This window comes from Phascolarctos cinereus, unplaced genomic scaffold (assembly GCF_003287225.1).
Source record: "Phascolarctos cinereus isolate Bilbo 61053 unplaced genomic scaffold, phaCin_HiC Scaffold_5;HRSCAF=322, whole genome shotgun sequence".
NCBI lineage: Eukaryota > Metazoa > Chordata > Mammalia > Diprotodontia > Phascolarctidae > Phascolarctos > Phascolarctos cinereus.
In genome coordinates, this window is record NW_027555958.1 from 329,838,665 (window position 1) to 329,859,065 (window position 20,401).

Here is a 20,401-nt window from a genome sequence, read left to right on the forward strand (position 1 = left end):
TAATACCATAAGTAAACTGGGAGAACAAGGTACAGTTTACCTATCACATCTACGGAGAACAGAAGAATTCATGACCAAAGAGGAGATAGAGAACATTATGAAAAGCAAAATGGATAATTTTGATTACGTTGAAATGAAAAGTTTTTGCACAAACAAAGCCAATGCAACTAAGATGAGAAAGAAGGTAGAAAATTGGGAAAGAATTTTTACAACCAGTCTTTCTGATAAAGGCCTCATTTCTAAAATATATAGAGAATTAAGACAAATTTATGAGAACACAAGCCATTCCCCAATTGATAAATGGTCAAAGGATATGAACAGACAATTCTCAGATGAAGAAATGAAAGCCATCTATAGTCATATGAAAAATGCTCTAAATTGTTATTGATTAGAGAAATGCAAATCAAAACAACTCTGAGGTACCACATCACACCTATCAGATTGGCCAACATGACAAAACAGGAAAATGATAAATGTTGGAGATGATGTGGGAAAATTGGAACACTAATACGTTGTTGGTGGAGTTGTGAAATGATCCAACCATTTTGGAGAGCAGTTTGAAACTATGCCCAAAGGGCTATAAAAATGTGCATACTCTTTGATCCAGCAATAGAACTTCTAGGGATATATCCCAAAGAGATCAAACAAATGGGAAAAGGACCCACATGTACAAAGATATTCATAGCAGCTCTTTTTGTGGTGGCAAAGAATTGGAAACTGAGAGGATGCCCATCAATTGGGGAATGGCTGAGCAAGTTGTGGTATATGAATGTAATGGAATACTGTTGTGCTATAAGAAATGATGAACAAGCTGACTTCAGAAAAACTTGGAAAGACCTATATGGTCTGATGCTGAGTAAAGTGAGCAGAATCAAGAGGACTTTGTACACAATAACAGCTGTGTTATGCACTGACTAATATTGTTAAACTGAACCCTTCTCAGCATTACAAGGATCTAAGACATCTCCAGAGGCCTCGGGATGGAAAATGCTGTCCACATCCAAAGAAAGAACTATGGAAGTTGAATCGCTATCACTTATTTTTACCTTCTGTTGAGTTTTGTTTCATCTTTCTGATGGTTCCTCTTATTGGTTTTAATTTTTACTTACAACTTCACTAATGTGAAAATATGTTTAATAGGAATGTAAATGTAAAGACTATATCAGATTGTGCACCGTCTTGGGGAGGGTAGGGGGGAGGAAGGGGGAGAAAAATTTTCAACTCAAAAGCATATGGAAGTGATTGTTGATAAATCAAAATTAATTAATAAAATAAAAAAAAGAAAAAAGAAAAAAACGTTTCTGGTCTGATATGGAAAGAAGTGAGTCAGACTAGAAATACTACTGAATACTTTCAGAGGCTCCCAAACCTATTTGGCTGACCTCCCCCTTGAAAAAAACAATTTCTCCTGGAAATCTTTATTTAAGCCTTTAATGTTTTTTTTTTTGAAATCTTCATCATTTCAAAAAAATAAAATATATGTTTTTTAAATAAAGCATCTTTACTTTAATAATTTATTGTAAATTTGTCAATGTTTTCCTGCACTGAAATTTTGATGGTGCAATATTGCATCATGTAACTATATAGTATTGTCCTTGTAACCAAGTCATTACACCCACATATTCCTGCTGATACCTGCTGGACTCCCGACAGTGAATGACATGCTCACCTGCGAGCACCCGCTTGTTAAGATTTGTTGGTGGACTTGGCCACTGAGTGGTTATAACTTGTGTTTTGTGTGTTTATTTTACAAATAATGTAACTGGGGCAGCTAGGTGGCACAGTGGATAGAACACCAGCCCTGAAGTCAGGAGGACCTGAGTTCAAATCTGGTCTCAGACCAAACACTTGACACTTACTAGCTGTGTGACCCTGGGCAAGTCACTTAACCCCAATTGCCTTAAGAAAGAAAAGTAATGTAATCACTACAACTTTAACTCTGTTACACAGCAGATGAAACTTGATGAATGGTTTTTCAAAACTCTGTTTTATTCTTTCCTTATGTTTTCACCACCACCTTATTTTTATTCAATGCACCCCAATTGCATCTGAGACTTCTACTGCCCTGCTGTATCGTTCCAGTGCCTTTCAGGGGGCAATATCACCTACTTTGAGAACCTATGCTTTAGTTGAAGAACAGTCCCCAACTTTTGTAATCTTTGCTATTTTTTAAAGGGCATCCAAAGACCAATTAGTAGAAATTGGACAGCTGACTCTAGCCATGCGAGTCAAACATTCCTTTTGGGACAATTGGTCATAAAAACCCTGGACTAATTGAAGAAATTTGTTTATCTATATGAATGATCCATAAAGAAATTGATTTTCTTAAGGATCAAAGGGAGGAATTGAAAGAAATAATTCCTAATCAAGTTAGTATTGTTTATCCTGATGATTTATTTTAGCTTCTAAGGCCTATCCCAAATAGCTTTTAGATTAAGAGCTATGAACACTGTAGTCAGAGACTTAAGTTTCTCCTTTCTGCAGAAGTGACCCCTGCAGCTGAGCTGAACTAGCATAAACATTTCCTGATTTCTCAAGTCTAAATTACCCTTTGTATCAAGTTAAATTAACCTCTGAGTTCAGCTCTTTGTTCAGCTAAGTTAATATTTTGACCACACTTGCCACAATAACAGGACATTTCAGGTAGCACAATACTCCCTTGATGGACAGACCGAGTGACAAATCTTGACCAAATTAAATAGATAGCCTGGTGTGTTTCCCCACTCTGAAACAGCCCATCAGACTCCCAACATACTCACACTCTGAATGTTGACAGTAGTGATGACTTACATCTGCACTGTTTCCGGATGTAGCTAGCCTAACCACAAATCAGGGGACCCAATTCATCCCATCAAAATATGATGAAGACAAGTTTCATAAGATTCTACAATTTCTTAGTTCCTGGTTGATAACTATAAAAGAACCTCTGTAAGACCCATTTTTGTATCGAACTTCTGACGAGTCAAATGATCTGGTTGGTTGGAAACTCATCAGAACTTTGAGCCTCAGTCTCACTCTGTTTCAGAGGTTACCATTATACTCTCTGTGCAGTGACAAATATTTGCATTTAGAAAGATGATGATCTGGCTTTCTCCATTGCTGTTCCTGATGATGATGACCAAAGTAGACAGTGCTTGTAAGTCCAACTTTCTACTTGCAAATTTTCCTTTTCACTCTATGGTGTATTCATGGAAATTATTAGGGAGACAATGAACCATAACTGGCTTGAGGGTAACAGCAGGAGCGTATATCCTACCCCAGATTGGAAACAGCTGATTTCTGAGTCTTTGGAGAAATGGAAGTGGGAAGAAGTTGAGGTACCAGCCCAAATGTATGGAAAGGGTTGCATGTGACCTATTTCATAGGAGAGGGATTATGGCTTTTCTCACTGCCCCGTATTTATTAAGACTTCATGGGGTTGGATGTCATACTAAGCAAGTTAGAAATGGGTGTGATCCCTGATCTCCTCAAGAAGGACAGATGAAACCAGGATCCTCTACTCTGTGGTGGGAACTTGAACAAACCAATAACTTAAAGCATTCTCTGCATGTTTTTGAAACTCAGGTCTCCATCTGAGCCTACAAGAGGCCTGTGCTTCTCACTCTGGATCCATACCTCGAAGCTGCAAGGAAATCTAACAGAGTCAGATGGTGAGTGAAGACAGGTCAGGATGGTCCCTGGGTGACTGAGTCCTCAATAGTGCAAACTGAACCACGTTTTAGCCCACCTCAGTAAAACTGTGGCAACCAAACGTTTGTTCAAGAGACTGAAGCCCTAGTGCAGCTTCAACAGACTGAAGCCAGAGAAGTCAGAAAGCAATAAACCTGCTTCATCCTCATGCTATTTCCATTTTATTTCCTTCCACAATCTCCTACCTCTTTGTCTTCTCTTTCTTGACTACTTTTGTTGTCGTCGTTGTTATTGAGTTGTTTCAATTCTATCTGACTCTTCGTGACCTCATTTGGGGTTTTCTTGGCAAAGATACTGGAATGGCTTGCCATTTCCTTCTCCAGCTCATTTCATAGATTAGGAAACTGAGACAAACAGTGTTAAGTGATTTGCCCAAGACCACACAACTAGTAAGTGTCTGAAGCCAGATTTGAACTCAGGAATATGAGTCTTCCTGAATCCAAGCCCAGCACTCTATCTACTGTGCCACCTAACTTCGCCTTGGCTGCTCTAGAGCCATGAAATAAAGAAAACTAAGGGGCACCATTTCTTCTCTGCCCTGTGCTCTACTCAGCACAGTCATTCTAGGATAGAACCTTTCAGATTATGGTCCTTTGAACCAAGCTTAGAGAACAAAGGGTTCAGGGTCAGTGATTCCAAATGGGAGAGAAACTAGAGAGTCAGTATATGTCTTGGGTCTCTGTGCCTCAGGGCTAGTATTAAAAGCCCTGTGATGCTGAACTTCACATTTACAAGGTCTCAAGTGTTAGCTCAGGCCTGCAAATTCTTTGTTGACTTCCATAGGAGTGGGCAAGAGAAAGCATGTGTGACATAGGAGAAAGAATGCTAGACTTAGAACCAATTAATGTAGGTTCAGAGCTTTGTCCTGAAATTAATCAGCTAGTGTGACTATAGTAGTAACAATTTCTCTGAGCCTCAGGTTCAAAATCTATAAAATGAGAATAACAATATATGCATTATCTATCTCACTGAGTAGTGTTTAAGAAAGTTCTTTGCAAACTCATAAATACTATACAAATAGGGGTTATGAAGATGCAGAAAATAATCTCAAATAACAGATTTCGAGTTGGAAATCTTGTTTCATTGTCCTGCTTCAGCCTCAGCTCAGAAACACTCTACCAGATTCAGGGAAAGAAGAGTTTCTCTAGTAAAGAAAGTCCCAAGGCCAAGTCTGGGTGAATCCCGGAAAATGATTCCGCTAGTTTTCAGGCCTTTTCATGTCCCTAAGATTACTCATGTGCTATCATTGAGTGAGCCTCTGTGGCTTTGTCCTCTGCAGATGGCCTGTACTTTCTCCAGACTGGAAATGGGAACATTTACCAGACCTTTTGTGACATGAGGTCTGGGGAAGGCGGCTGGACCCTGGTGGCCAGTGTACATGAGAATCACTTGGAAGGAAAGTGCACCCAGGGGGATCGCTGGTCCAGCCAGCAGGGTAACAGAGCAGACTACCCTGAGGGTGATGGGAACTGGGCCAATTATGCCACCTTTGGATCTGCAGAAGCTGCTACCAGTGATGACTACAAGGTATGCCCACAGTGCCTGCTAGACCCTCTCTGTCTGAATGCCAAATGCCTCTTGCTTGAATGAGTACAATTTACCTCCAGATGGGTCCTGAGTTCTTACCCCTGGAGTTTGTGGTCCTTTGATTATTTATGGGAGGAGTTTCACCTGATAGGACTAAGCTAATTATTTAGTGGAGGAGAGATTGCATGTGTTTGGTTTGACCCCAGCCACTAGGAGCAGGAACAGTAGGTGATAAGTGAAAAGTGGCCAATTTAATCTGGGTGTCAGAAAAAAAAAATACTTCCTAACAATTAGAATTATTCAAAAGTGGAATTGTCTGCTTTGAGGGGCGGTGGGTTCCCCTTCATTAAAGGTCACCAAGCCATACAAACTCTTGCTAGGTATGTTACAATAGTGAGTCTTCTGTGTATGGGTTAGACAATATGGCTGTTGAGGTCTCTCCTATCTTTCTAATTCTGTGATTCTGTGTTTTGTGAGCTATGCTGCACACATGATCAGTGGGACTCCAAAGCTCACAGTCTAATAAATAAGGGCCTTTAGTTTCAGTCCAAGTCTTAATGTGACTTCCAGAAAGGCCATTGAGAAGATAAAATTGATTCTTTTTCATTTTTTGTTGATCCTATTTACAATTTATTGATTTTTTCGTATTGCTGCCTAAATCACAGTTCTGTCTCTAAACTTAGTGCAGAAATTCAGCTGTTCAGTAACGAGCTAAGCTTAGACATCCAGTTCTTCAGCTAATCACTGTTCTATTCTTGTCTCAGGGAATTCTGCTGCCCTTGGGGGATGCAGGTGAATACCAGGGAGTCTGCTCTAGAATGTTTACATCACCAAGCTATTCTTCAAGGATGACTGGTTTGCTTTCCAAAGAAGTCTGAACCACCATTTTTTAACCTTGCAGGTGGACTCAAACAATGAACAATTTTTATCACAGGTGGGAAGGAGAGGCTTGTTGCTAGCCCCTCACTCCCAATTCTAACCAGTCATATTGCCCCCCCATTCCTCAGCTATGTAACCAGTCATGTTGTCCTCAACCGTATGGTAGCACCTACCCTGTTCCATTCTTTGTTTTAACCCTGTAAAAATGAGTTAAGTCTTCATCTTAGGTTCTTTGGCTTGCTGAGGCAAAGCCATTGACCCACACTATTGGCAAGTAGCAGTAATTAAATGTTATCCTGCTTGGAGAGGATGTGCCTCAGTCTACCTTTGTTGAATTGTACTCATGACCCCATTGGGCTCAGACAACTGTTGTCCTCTAGAACCCAGGTTACTATGACATCCAGGCCAAGGACCTGGCCATCTGGCATGTGCCCAACAAGTCTCCTTTGCAACAATGGAGAAATAGCTCCCTGCTGAGATATCATACCTCCACCAACCTCTTCAAGGATCTGGGAGGGAACCTGTTTGGCCTCTATCAGGTAAAGTGGGTTCCTTGGACTAGGTGGGTGGGGAGCATCCCTGCGAAGTGGGCTCAACAGGACCCCCCAATACCTCTCCTCATGGTGTCATTTTTTACCTCCTGAAGAAGTATCCAGTGAAATACAGAACTGGCACATGTTTGACTGACAATGACCCAGCTATGCCCATCATCTATGATTTTGGCAATCAAGAAAAAACTGCCAAATACTACTCTCCAATTGGTCGGAGTGAGTGTTTGTTATTTGAGCCCCAAACAACAATATTACCTGTTATCCTCATCCCTCTGAGCTTTGCCCTATAATGATGACATGCCCATAAAAGAAATACCATAGTTTTCCTTCAATCCTCAGACAAGTAAGGGGACTTCACTGAGGCCCAGGGCTTAGTTGAAATCTCTGGTAATATCTTCAGATGGTCTTGGTCCCTTTTGGCTATGTCTGTGGTTGTAAAGCATGAGTCCCTGTTCCCAGATGGACTTGCTCTGAACCATTAGAATGTTAAGCCATGGTCTGGATTCTAAGGTACATCATTCAGAGAATTCCAGGGCTGCCCCTTCAAAGTTAATTTCTGAATTTTTACCTTTCATGATAATTAGCCCAATTCTCTTGTGTCTTACCAGCTGAAATTGTTGGTGGCTTTGTCCAGTTCCGGGTATATAATAATGAAAGAGCAGCCAATGCCCTGTGTCCTGGAATGAGAGTCATTGGATGTAACACTGAACATGTGAGTTCTGGGGCCCACCAGAGGGTTTGGAAAGGAGCAATTTAAAAAGCTCTGAGTCTAGTGGGGCCAAATCGGAGTTTCACACCAACACTACCTCTTTTCAGTCCATGCAAAAGAAAGAAAGAGACAGAGATGAAGAGAGAGAGAAAGACAAACAGAGACGGAAATAAAGGTCTAAGCCAATGGGATGTATTGGCAGCAATGGTAATAACAGCTAGTACTTATATAGTGCTTTAAAATTTATGAAATACTTTATACATATTGTCTCATTTGACCTTCACAATGATCCTGTGTAGTAGGTGGTGTTATTATTCCCACTTTACTGATGAGGAAAGTAAGACTAAAAGAGTTAAAGTGACTTGCCCAGGCACTCTGCCACTTGTGACCTGAATCACTTGACTTTTGGGACCTTCACCATCATCACGTGTAAAGTGAAAAGGTTGCACTAGATGACCTCTAAGTCCTATGATCCTGAAAGGACACTAAATGGATAAAGCCCAGAATCATAGACCTAGGAAGTGACCAAGCAGCATTCACACTCAGGACTTCCTGAGGCCACATCCAGAACTCTAGCTACTGTGGTGCCTCGAAGCCTCCCCTGGAGGCTGGATTACTGCTAGCTCCTTTCTTTCCATGTGCAACTTTCTCACTAGACTGCTCTGGATACATGCTGTCCCCTTCTAGGCTACAGACACGTAGAACACTGAGGGAATAAATCTCCTAGTATTGGGCAGAGGCAGCTGCTGAGTGACAGAGGAAGAGCTATAGGTCATGTTTGAGAAGGTAGAAAAGAGTCTACTTTGCTTATGAAGTAAGGCTGCTAGGTGGCTTAGTGGATAGACTACCTGACCTAGAGTCAGGACAGACCTGAGTTCGAATGCAGCCTCAGATAACAAGCTGTGTGACCCTGGGCAAGTCACTTAACCTCTATTTGCCTCAGGTTCCTCATCTGTAAAATGGGGATGATGATAGCACTTACCTCCAAGAGTTGCTATGAGGCTCAAATGAAATAATAAATGTAAGGTACTTAAGACCAGTGCCTGGCACATAGTAGATGCTATATCCATATTAGCTATTAGTAGTAGTAGTAGCTGAAATATACGAAAACCTGGGTGGTTGGCCAGTTATTTTTTTGATCTTCTATTGTTTGAGTCAATTGGTTTAAATGTGGCAATTGTAGCAATCCCCATGTGGAGGACTGAACTGACCTGTCACAGAGGCCAATTGTTTTTGCCACACTGCAGTGAGGCAGCAGGCTAGAAAGGGTTTTTTAGGATCATAGGACCTAGAGGTCATCTAGTCCAACCCTTTCGTTTTACATGTGATGAGGGTGAGGGTCTGAGAAGCCAAGTGATTCAAGTCACAAATGGCAGAGGCAGGACTCAACCTTGGGTCTTCTCACTCCACATCATTACTCCTTCCAATAGGCCATCTCATTATCTCCAATGAGACGGTATTTGTAAAGCACTTAGGACAGTGCCTGGCACACAGTAGATGCTATAGAAATGCTTATTCCCTCTCTTCTCTCTAAGAGGCTCTAACACTGGGGCACAAGCTTTGGTCAGACCAAATGGTAGATCAGAACCATAACTTCTGACTTGGCAATGTGGCTTTCTGCAAACTACCCATTGATCTAGGTTTGGGGGCAGCCCAGAAGCAGAGTACATGTGTATGTGATCTCAAGGTGGCCAGGCACACTTGAGAACTATTGATGAAACTAATGCTTTTAGTAGTCAATTTCCTTTCTTTTTTTTTCTTACTGTGCATTTCTTTTTTCTTAATTTTAATTTTATTTTAATTGATGGAAAAAAACAAAATTTCCATAATAGTATAATTAAAAAAAGATGACTGCACATAAAACTGCGAATGTACTATGTACAACTTACTGTTCCTTTTAAATATAAAATAAAGTTATATAAATTCCTTTTTTTCTTCCCTCCCTCCTCCCCCCACCCTAAAGATGGCTACCATTAGACACAAATAGTTATATCTATGTAAAATTATTGCATGTATACTTGTCTTTATCTGTTCTGTCTCTGGATGCAGATAGTGTCTTTCGTCACATGTCCTTTATAGTTAAGTTGGATATTTACTTATTTGCTCAAAGTTATTCTTAAAATAATATAGCTATTACTACATACAATTTTTTCTTGGTTCTGCTCATTTTGCTCTTCATTATTTCACGCAACTCTTTCCATGGTTTTTTTGTTTTTGTTTTTTGTTAGGCAGTTGGGGTTAAGTGACTTGCCCAGGGTCACACAGGTAGTAAGTGTCAAGTATTTGGTCTGAGGCTGGATTTGAACACAGCTCATCCTGACTTCAGGGCCAGTGCTCTATCCATTGCACCACTGAGGTGCCCCCATGTTTTTTAAGGTCATTGCACTCATCATTTCTTCTACCACAGTAGAATTCCATCACAATTATATACCACAATTAATTCAGCTATTCCCCAATTGATGGGTATCCCTGCAATTTCCAGTTCTTTGCCACCACAAAAGAAAAAAGAACTTCTATAAACATTTTAGAACATATAGATTCTTTTCTTTTTTCCCTAATAATCTTTGGAAATAGACCTAGTAATGGCATAGCTGGGTCAAAGAATATAAGTAGTTTAATAACTCTTCGGGCATAATTCTAGATTGCTCTCCAAAATGGTTTGATTAGTTCACAATTCCACCAACAACGAATTAGTGTCCCAATTTTTCCATATCCCCTTCAACATTTGTTACTTTCCGCTTCAAATATTTCACCCAATTTGACAGGTATAAAATGACATCACAAGGTTGTTTTAATTTACATTTCTCTAATTAGTAATTATTTAGAACATTTTTTCATATGAATATAAATTGGTTTTATTTCTTCATTGAAAAACTGCCTATTCATATCTTTTGACCATTTGTCAACTGGAGAATGACTCATATTCTTATAGATATGACAAAAGTTCTTTATATATTTGAGATATGAGACCCTTATCTGAGAAATTTTCTAAAAAAATTTTCCCCAGTTTTCTGCTTTCCTTCTGATCTTGGCTACATTTGTTTTATTTGTACAAAACTTTTTTAATTTAACATAATTGAAATTATCCATTTTACCCCAAACTTTGTTTTCTATCTCTTGTTTATTCATAAATTGTTCACCTATCCATAAGTCTGATAAGTAATAGGTTCCATGTTCTTCTAATTTTCTTGTAACGTCTCTCTTCACATCCAGACCATGTACCCATTTTGACCTCATCTTGGTTAATGGTGTAAGATATTGGTCTATGCCAGGGATGGGGAACCTGTGGCCTGAAGGCCACATGTAGCCCTTTATGTCCTCAGGTGTGACCCTTTGACTTAATCCAAACTTCACAGAACAAATCCCCTTGACAAAAGAATTTGTTCTTTAAAACTTGGACTTGGTCAAAGGGCTGTACTTGAGGACTTAGAGGGCCACATGTGGCCTTAAAACTATAGGTTACCCATCCCTGCTCTATGCCCATTTTCTGCCATACTTCTTTCCAGTTTTCCAAACACGAATTCTAATACCAAAATCTAACCAAATACAAGGTTAATCAATTTATTTTCTGCTGTAAATTGTATGTCTGTTCTGTTCCATTGATCTACCTTTCTATTTCTTAGCTAGTATCAGATAGTTTTGATAATCACTGCCTTATAATATAATTTAAGATCTGGAATTGCTGAATCTCCTTCCTTTACATTTTTTCATTAGTTTCTTTAATATTCTTGTCTTTTTGTTCTTCCAAATGAATTTTGTTATTTTTTTTTTCTAATTCAGTAAAATAAAATTTTGGTAATTTAATTGGGATGGCATTGAATATATGAATTAGTTTAGGTAAACTTGTCATTTTTATTATATTGGCTATGACTACCCATGAATAATTAGTATTTCTCCAATTATTTAAATCTGATGTTATTTGTGTAAAAATATTTTATAATTTTGTTTATATAGGTCCTAGGTTTGTTTTGGCAGCTGTACTCCCAGGTATTTTATATGTCCATAGTTATCTTAAATGTGTTATCTTTTAGTATCTCTTCTTGTACGATTTTGTTTGTTAGGAAAGCTGATGGTTTATGTGGATTTACTTTATATCCTGCTGCTTTGATAAAATTATTATTTCCACTAACTTTTCAGTTGAGTTTTTGGGATTTTCTAAATATATCATTATATCATCTGCAAAAAGAGATAGTTTTGTAACTTCATTCCCTATTCTAATTCCTTTTATTTCTTTTTCTTTTCTTATTGCTATTGCTAGGATTTCCAATAAAATATTGAATAATATTGGTGACAGTAGGCACCTTGTTTCACACCTGATCTTACTGGGAAGGCTTCTAGCTTAGCCCCATTACAAATAATATTTGCTGATGGTTTTAAATAAATGCTTTTTATAAATTTGAGGAAAAATCCATTTGTACCAATACTTGCAAGTGCTTTTAATAGAAAAGAGTGTTGTTCTTTACCAAAAGCTTTTTCTGAAGCTATTGATATGACAGTATGATTTTTTAAACTTTTATTATTTATATAATCAATTATGTTAATAGCTTTCCTTATATTAAACCATACCTGATTGCTGATATAAATTCCATTTCACCATAATGTATAATTTTGGTAATATATTGTAATATATTGCTGTAATCTTTTAGCTAATATTTTATTTAGGATTTTTGCATCCATACTCATTAATGAAATTGGTCTATAATTTTCTCTCTCTATTTTCACTCTTCCTCATTTAGATACCAATATCATATTTGTTTCATAAAAAGAGTTTGGTAGGATCCCTTATTTGCTTACTATTCCAAATAATTTATTTAATATTGGAATTAGTTGATCTTTAAAATGTTTCTTAGAATTCACTTGCAAATCTATCTGGTCTTGGTGCTATTTTGTTAGGAAGCTCTTTTATGTCCTGTTCAATTTCTTTTTCTACAATAGGTCAATTTAGATATTTTATTTCCTATTCTGTTAATCTGGGCCATTTATATTTTTGTAAATATTCTTTGTTTTCACTTAAATTGTTAAATTTATTGGCACATAATTGGGCAAAATAACTTCAATAATTGCTTTGATTTCATATTCATTAGTGCTATATTCACTCTTTTCTTTTTTGATACTAGTAATTTGGTTTTCTTCTCTTTTTTTTTAAATTAAATTAACCAATTGTTTGCCTAGTTTGTTTTTTTCATAATACCAACTCTTTGTTTTATTTATTAATTCAATGATTTTTTACATTCAATTTTATTAACCTCATCTTTAATTTTTAGGATTTCTAATGTCTTTAATTGGAGATTTAAAATTTGTTATTTTTCTAGTTTTTTAGTAGCATACACAATTCATTAAGTCTGCTCTTTATTTTTTTGATGTAAGCATCTAGAGATATAAAGTTTCCTCTGATTACTGCTTTTGCTGTATTCCATTGGCTTTGATATGTTGTCTCATTATTATCATTCTCTTTAATGAAATTATAGATTGTTTCTATTATTTGTTCTTTAATCTACTCATTCTTTAAGATTAAGCTGTTTAATCTCAAATTAATCTATGCTTCTGTGTTCCTTTATTAAGTATAATTTTTATTACATTGTAATCTGAAAAGAATATCTTTAACATTTCTGCTTTTCACTATAAAATTTTTATGTACTAACATATGGTCAATTTTTATAAAGGTACTATGAATTGCTGAGAAAAGGGTATATCCTTTCTATTTCTGTAAAATTCTCTCCAAATAATTATCAAATTTAGTTCATCTGAAATTCTGTTCACTTCCCTGAGTTTTTTTCAAGTTCTTTCTTCTTCAGTTTTTTTTTTATTAGATTTATCTAGTTCTGAGAGGGGAATTTTTTTCAAATGCATCAGACATGAAAATTCCATACTTCTATACACAAGTTTTCTTTAAAATTTGGCAGATGATGGAAATGAAGCTTCATAGGAAATTTTTTCTAAACACTTCTTCTCCAAATCATTAACCACTGGTATCCACTTAGCATTAGTTTTATTCAAAGTCTTAAAAATTTGTTTTACAAACCTATTATTTCATCTATATGAGAATTCCTGGTATAAAAACACAGATTTGGATACTTGCTGTAGCTTATAGTCTGAGAGCATTGCCTGGGATAGTCAGAGAATAAACCATATGGTGACATATCTACTATGTGCCAGAGGCAGGACCTGAACCTATAACTCCAAGGCCAGTCTTTCATTCACTTTGTCACTGTTCTTTGCATGCAAGGTACTAGGCTATAGAAAAATAAAAAAGTTGTTTTTGTTACCAATAGATTTTGGGGAAACAGTAACAATGCAAGGGAGCACATGATAATTTTTAGTTCACAGATTTAGAACTTATAATCACCTAGTCCAAGACACTCATTCTTTTTTTATTTTTTAGTTTAAAAAATTAAATTAATTTTCATTTTTATTCTGAATTTAAACATCAAATAGGACGTCTAATGCAAGTCATTCTACAGAGGAGGAAACTGAGGCCCAGAGAGGGGAAATTGACCTGACCAAGGTCACACAGACAAGAAGGAGCAGAGACAGGATTCAAAACAAGGTTTTCTGATTCCAGAATCCAGGAGCTTTCTCCTGTGTCTGAAAGAGTAATTACAAGGACTAAGTGGACGTATAATTCATACTGGTTGAAAGGATAACCAATGCATAGGTTGTTGGAGAAGGCTTCCCATAGGTGGTAGCATTTGAACTAATCTTGAAGTCAGGGTAATCATTTTTTATGATCAAGGATGAGAGGAGTGGGCACTACAGGTATGGGGACAGCTAGCATTTTGGACAATCTGATTTTCATTCTGTGAACTCCATAAATATTAATAGGACCAAGGGATTCCATGCATTTCCCTCCCTTGACAAATTTCATCAATAAATATAATGTTCCCATGGTTCTCTCATTGTCATCTTTCTCTTTTGCAGCACTGCATTGGTGGAGGAGGATTCTTCCCAGAAGATGCTCCCCTCCAATGTGGAGATTTCTCTGCCTATGGTTGGAATGGCTATGGAACTCATGTTGGTTATAGCAGTAGTAAGGAGATAACGGAGGCTACTGTGCTCCGTTCTACCAATGACCATTGTGCCATTCTAGAACCAGATATCTGCAGATTCAGTAATGGGTAACCTCCCTTAAGAACCAACATGAGATGATTTTTCTGGGGACAGAGTTTAAAAGGAATAATAAATCCCATTAAACCATGACTTTTGGTTTCTGTGTGACCTTGGCCAAATCTCTCTGGTTCTTCTCTTCGTTATGTATTTAGTGAAGGAATTGGATTAGATATCCTCAGAGGTCCCCTCTAGCTCTAGACCTATGATACTATGATCCTACAACTACAACTGTATAGCTAAAGCATCTATTAAGCACTTACTACATACCACACACTGTGCTAAGGACTGGAGATACAAATATAGCCCCAAAACAGTCCCTGCCCTCAACTGTAACGAGGGCAAGGGAGGGGGGAAAGTATAATACATAAAGAGGAGCTGGAAAGCAGTGGGAGTAGGAGGCTATCATTTTCCTGGGAAGTGATGCAGAGGTCTGGTGCCAGGCAACGTGAGATGAAAGCTTACCTATCAGAGCTCAGAGTGGGTTTAGAAGCAGAGCCCAAGGTTGTGGCTGGGAGAGATGAGGATAGTGGTCAGACTGCAAGCCTGATTTGGAAAGAGTAGCCTTTGAGTTCCCTTCTGGATCTAAATCTTTGAGTTCCTTACCTTAATGTATCTGTTCACAGTCCATTCTTTGAAATGAGGGACTGGTTTTCATTTCTATTTTTGTTTACTTAGAGTTTTGCCTAAGGCCTTGCACATAGTAGATTTTAAACAGTATTTACTTAATTTAATTGTATTTTTCCTCTCCTGCTACCCCCCAAAAGCATTTCTTCCTTCAATTTATGCAATTTCATTGTAACACCCTGAACTCACTATCAATCTTCAGATCATCCTCCCACATTCTTCAATGGCTCTCCCAGTTGGCTTAAAGTCATTCTCTACACCACCACTGGCCAGTTACGTGGTGCAATGAGTAGAGTAAGAAGGATATGAGTTAAAATCTAGCCTCACATACTTACTAGCTGTGCTACCCTGGGCAAGTCCCTGAAACCTCTTTGTCCTAGTTTCCTTACCTGTAGAATGAGCTGCAGAAGTAAATGGCAAACCACTCCAATATCGTTGCCAAGAAAATCCCAGATGGGGTCATGAAGAGTCAGACATGACTGAAATGACTGAACAATAACACTCATGATTAACATCTTCTCTAGAGTGGCTGGGATTTACGTCCCAGAACTTTCCAATATGCTGGTTTCATGATTCCTTAAGCTCTAATGACTTCATTCTGCATACAACTAAAGGCACTTGCCACCATGGCCACATCTTAGACCTTACTATGACTAGCAAAGGCATTCCCTCCAAAGTCCTGAACTTTTTCATTTCCTTCTTTTACTAGAACCTCCTCTCTTTTTATGTTCCTCCTTTAATCTACACTTCGCCTTCACTTTGAACATCTAGGTTCTTGACTGCTCCCTGTTCTTTCATCCTCTCTATCTGGCCAACACTTTTGCCTCCTTCCCTAGTCTTGAGACTATTATCATTGGATCCTAGTATTTATTCAATTTAACAATGCAGTTCTGACTCTGGCATTTCATCTGCATCCCCTTCTGAACTTCCTTCTGCTCATTTCTGTGCTAGTCTCTTTCATTTCTTTTTTCCCCATATCACTATTAATCACTATAGCCTAGTACCTTGCATGCAAAGAACAGTGACAATTCTTCTAAAATAAAAGCCCTCAACTGTAGCATATAAATATAGACAAACAACAGTATCTCACACATTAGTTGTATTTGAAAATTCATATCTCATTCTTCACTTATAGTCTATAAACTCCTAACAAGATGAAAATACTAAGGAAAACTGTTAGCTGGCACAGACGAATCTCATTCTCCCTTGCTTTGTGACCAAATGAAGACCTCTGGTGGTACTTCTGTCCACTCAAAGCTCACAAAGTTATAATCGATTCTCTTCCATCTCCAATACTCATTCACCTAACATTAAGAAGAGCAAACGCAACCCACACAGAAGAAACAGAGGTAGCCATGCATTCATCGCCATGTGGAGGCCTATGCACTACTTCTCTCCATACCTGGAGGTCCACAGCATTTCTTTCTTGTCATGTGAAAGTAGAGAGAGAGAAAGAGATAGAGGGACAGAGAGACACAGAGGCATACACGGAGACACAGAGAGAGACAGACACAGTCAGAGACAGAGAGAGGCAAAGACAGAGAGACAAAAGCACAGAGACAGATTTTACCTGTTATGCCTCTTAAGTGAACATTCACTTCCTGCTTGGTAGCCATCACCTACAGTTTTCCATCACCATAAACCAACACAAAAGTGTCAAAAAATGCTTGTAGATGTTGGGAAAAGGGAAATCTGTCCCTTCACCATACACTTCTGGAAGCAGGCTCACCAAACCTGGTGAGAACTTGGCAGAATGGTCCAAGGATGGGCCTCATAGAGCAGTGTGCTCCCTGCCCCCTATGTATGTGAAGTGTTTGCAAACCTTAAAGCATTACATAAATGTTAGCTGTTTTTAAGTCCTTCAAGTGACATTTAAAGCTCCTAAAAAGCTGGTCCCTTCCTCCCTTTCCTGTCTCAAACTTTCCTACCCTCCACCTGCTCTGTGAGCCAACTGTACTGGCCCACTGCAGCTTCAGGAACTCTAGTTGTCCTTCAAGCCTGTACTACTCTCTCCTTCCTCACTTCTGCCTCTTAGAATCCCTGGTTTCCTTCCAGACTAGGGTCAAAGACCACCTCCTGTGGGAGGCCTTGCAGGTATCTCTCTCCCCCATCCCTCCAGGTACCAGATCTTCTTCCTCTAAGATTACTTCATATGCAGCTATTTTTGTTTTACCTGCTATGTTCTCCCTTAGAATGTAAGCTCTCTGAAGGAAGGATCTGTTTTTGTCTTTGTTGTATCCCCAGTTCTTAACAGAGTCCTGAGCCAAGAGTAAACACCTAACAAATGCTTCTAGGCAAAACTGTCACTGCTGGAAGAGGGAGGAGCTCTCAGAGCACAGGAGCTGACCTCACTAGCAAGCTGTGTGCCTTTGCTGGGCTCAAGCCTGTGAGCATATGCGACCAGGCTCAGGGGCTGAGGTTTTCTCCACTAAGTCCTGACAATTTCTTAACTCACAAAAGATCAGCCACAGCACATAGGAAACTGTGACTGGACTAATTATAGGACGGCTCTGTACTTGGGCAACCACCTGTACTTTCTCCCACCCAGCAAACACCTATTTCCTCTTGTCTACGAAAAAAAAATTTTTAAGACATATTGAGGGGGAAGTGATGAGGGAAGGAAGTCTTAGGTGGGGGATTGAGGAACCCTGGCTGTGAGCTCTACTGTGTAGAGATGCTTTGGAAAGCTTTCACTCCCTTCATTTTCTTTGTCATGATTCACAACCAAGGTAAGGGGTTACAAGAAGGGTGGATTAGGTATGATTAGGGCCAGAGAGGCCCTGTGGGGGAAAAGAGAGCCACCACACATTGAAAGTTGTCCCATCACTAGAGTAATGAGATTGCAGTAGCTTCTGAGGTATCCCTGCCCCAAGCAGAGTCTAACTAAGTGGACTGGATGAAATGGGGATAGGAGTGGGGGCCTCATTGACATAGACACCAGCTCACTTAACGGCTCTAAACAATATATCTATACAGAATTCTGCTTCCTGGACTTCACCTTTCCTGGCTGTGAAATACAGAGGAATATTTCTGACTATGTACATTCGATAGATCACTGAGTTTGGAGTCAAGAAGAACTGAGTTCAAAATAACCTTTATTTTAAGAAAACTGCTGGAAACAAGGGAAAAGAATATGGCAGAAACTAGACATAGAACAACATCTCAAACTGTATAGCAAGATAAGGCCAAAATGGATGCATAATTCACACATAAAGGGTGATATTGTAAGTAGATTAGGACAGCACGAAATAGTTTTATCTGTCACACATAGGGATAAGGGAAGAATTCAGGAACAAGCAAGAGACAGAGGGCATTAAAACGGTTAACAAAAAATTTTGAACACATAACACTAAAATTATTTTCGACAAACGAAACGAATGCCAACATAGTAATAAGTAAAGGAGAAAAATAAGGACAAATTTTTGCAACAACTATCTCTCAATAAATCCACACTTCTCAAATTTGCAGGGAATTCAGTTTAATTTACAATACAAGTAATTCTCTGTCAAAGGATCCGAAGAGGCAGTTTGCAGCCAATGAAATCAAAATAGCAGGCGAAATATCAATCGGGACACACAGCAGGATGGGAGGGCGGGGGGAGTGAGGGTGGCAGCGAGAAAAAAAGTGCCTCCAGCAAAGCAGTTCAGTGGAGAGCGTGCGGGGAGGGTCTTGGTGGCAAGTGGGCGTGGGCACCACGCTTGCCAGGGCGGCCGAGAGAGGGTCTGGAGCTGTCCGGGCGGGCGTGGGGCTGGACCCCTAGGAAAAAAAGGGTGGGCAAAAAAAAAGAAAAAGCCTACAGCACCCGGTATTCCCAGGCGGTCTCCCATCCAAGTACTAACCAGGCCCGACCCTGCTTAGCTTCCGAGATCAGACGAGATCGGGCGCGTTCAGGGTGGTATGGCCGTAGACGCTCTGCCATTCTCCTGGCAGCCCCAAGAGCTCGCGCCGCCCGCGCACGCTTTTGCGCCGCCTGCCTGCGCGCGGGGCTCTGCGCTGCTGTCCGGGCCAATCCCTCCCCCAGGCCACCGCAAGCCCGGGTCCCTCTCCGGTCCGCTCCCGGCCCGGGGACACACCACGCCCCCCTCCCTGACCACCCCAACACGCCTCGCCCGCTCGCGCGCCCCAACAGCGCCTGGCCATTCAGACGGCAGCCGGCACTCGGGCCCGCAACACACCAACGGGCTGGCCGGACCGCCCGCCCCTTCTTCCAAACTGCCCCGGCCCCGCCCCCGGCCCAAGACACGCCGATGCTGCCTGCACCGCAAGCTCGCCATCTAGGCTGGCCAGGGCCCAGCGCGCAGCGCTCAGCAGGGAGCGCGGAGCCTGCCCCCGCGTGCCGGGCCAGCGGTCCCGGCGCTCTCTCAAGCTCTCCTCTGCGGGCCGCGCCACGCCCGGGTCCCACTCCCGCGCGAGCCACACGCTGCTCGTCCCCAGCTCTGGCCACTTCCCGGTGCAACTTCTTGCCCGCCTGTGCAACGCTCTGCCTGCTCCGGGGAGCCTCCTGCCTCCTTTGGCTTCCTCCAAGGGCCACCGAAGAGCCCACCTTCCTCTAGAGGAAGCCGCTCCCAATCCCTGGGTCAGCCCAGGGCCTTCGCTCTGCCCCGTGCGTCCTCTTCAGCCTGTCCCTAGCGCGTCCGCGTGCCCACGCACACCTCGTCTTCTGCCCCCTTCGCCTGGGGGCTCCGGCTCGGCAGGGCCCTTCCTGGCCCTTTCCTTGGCTCCCCAGCGCCAAGCTTCCGCTTGCCAGAGACGCTCCGCGTGCCAGCCCCCTCAAACGGGGGAAGCCATACCGAAAGAAAACCCAAGAAGCACACGGCGAAGAAGCGACTGGACTGCTGTTCAGTGGAGAGCGTGCGGGGAGGGTCTTGGTGGCAAGTGGGCGTGGGCACCACGCTTGCCAGGGCGGCCGAGAGAGGGTCTGGAGCTGTCCGGGCGGGCGTGGGGCTGGACCCCTAGGAAAAAAAGGGTGGGCAAAAAAAAAGAAAAAGCCTACAGCACCCGGTATTCCCAGGCGGTCTCCCATCCAAGTACTAACCAGGCCCGACCCTGCTTAAGCTTCCGAGATCAGACGAGATCGGGCGCGTTCAGGGTGGTATGGCCGTAGACGCTCTGCCATTCTCCTGGCAGCCCCAAGAGCTCGCGCCGCCCGCGCACGCTTTTGCGCCGCCTGCCTGCGCGCGGGGCTCTGCGCTGCTGTCCGGGCCAATCCCTCCCCCAGGCCACCGCAAGCCCGGGTCCCTCTCCGGTCCGCTCCCGGCCCGGGGACACACCACGCCCCCCTCCCTGACCACCCCAACACGCCTCGCCCGCTCGC

At 41.1% G+C, this 20,401-nt stretch overlaps 1 protein-coding gene and 2 non-coding genes across 3 annotated transcripts; 1 reads left to right on the forward strand and 2 right to left on the reverse strand.

Annotated features, from left to right (window-relative positions):
* Nucleotides 1–2,960: 2,960 nt before the first annotated feature.
* LOC110203751 (intelectin-1-like) lies at nt 2,961–14,553 on the forward strand. The gene is given in 7 exon segments (XM_078156219.1): nt 2,961–3,136; nt 3,565–3,642; nt 4,946–5,217; nt 6,477–6,635; nt 6,743–6,863; nt 7,256–7,359; nt 14,275–14,553. Coding segments are annotated over 7 exon segments (996 nt in total). The 5' UTR covers nt 2,961–3,075; the 3' UTR covers nt 14,476–14,553.
* Nucleotides 14,554–18,877: 4,324 nt separating this feature from the next.
* LOC144457995 (5S ribosomal RNA) lies at nt 18,878–18,996 on the reverse strand. Its single transcript, XR_013487559.1, has one exon. It is a non-coding gene; the product is annotated as a 5S ribosomal RNA (ribosomal RNA).
* Nucleotides 18,997–20,073: 1,077 nt separating this feature from the next.
* Nucleotides 20,074–20,193, reverse strand: LOC144458001 (5S ribosomal RNA). The gene has a single exon (XR_013487565.1). It is a non-coding gene; the product is annotated as a 5S ribosomal RNA (ribosomal RNA).
* Between the last annotated feature and the right edge of the window lie 208 nt (nt 20,194–20,401).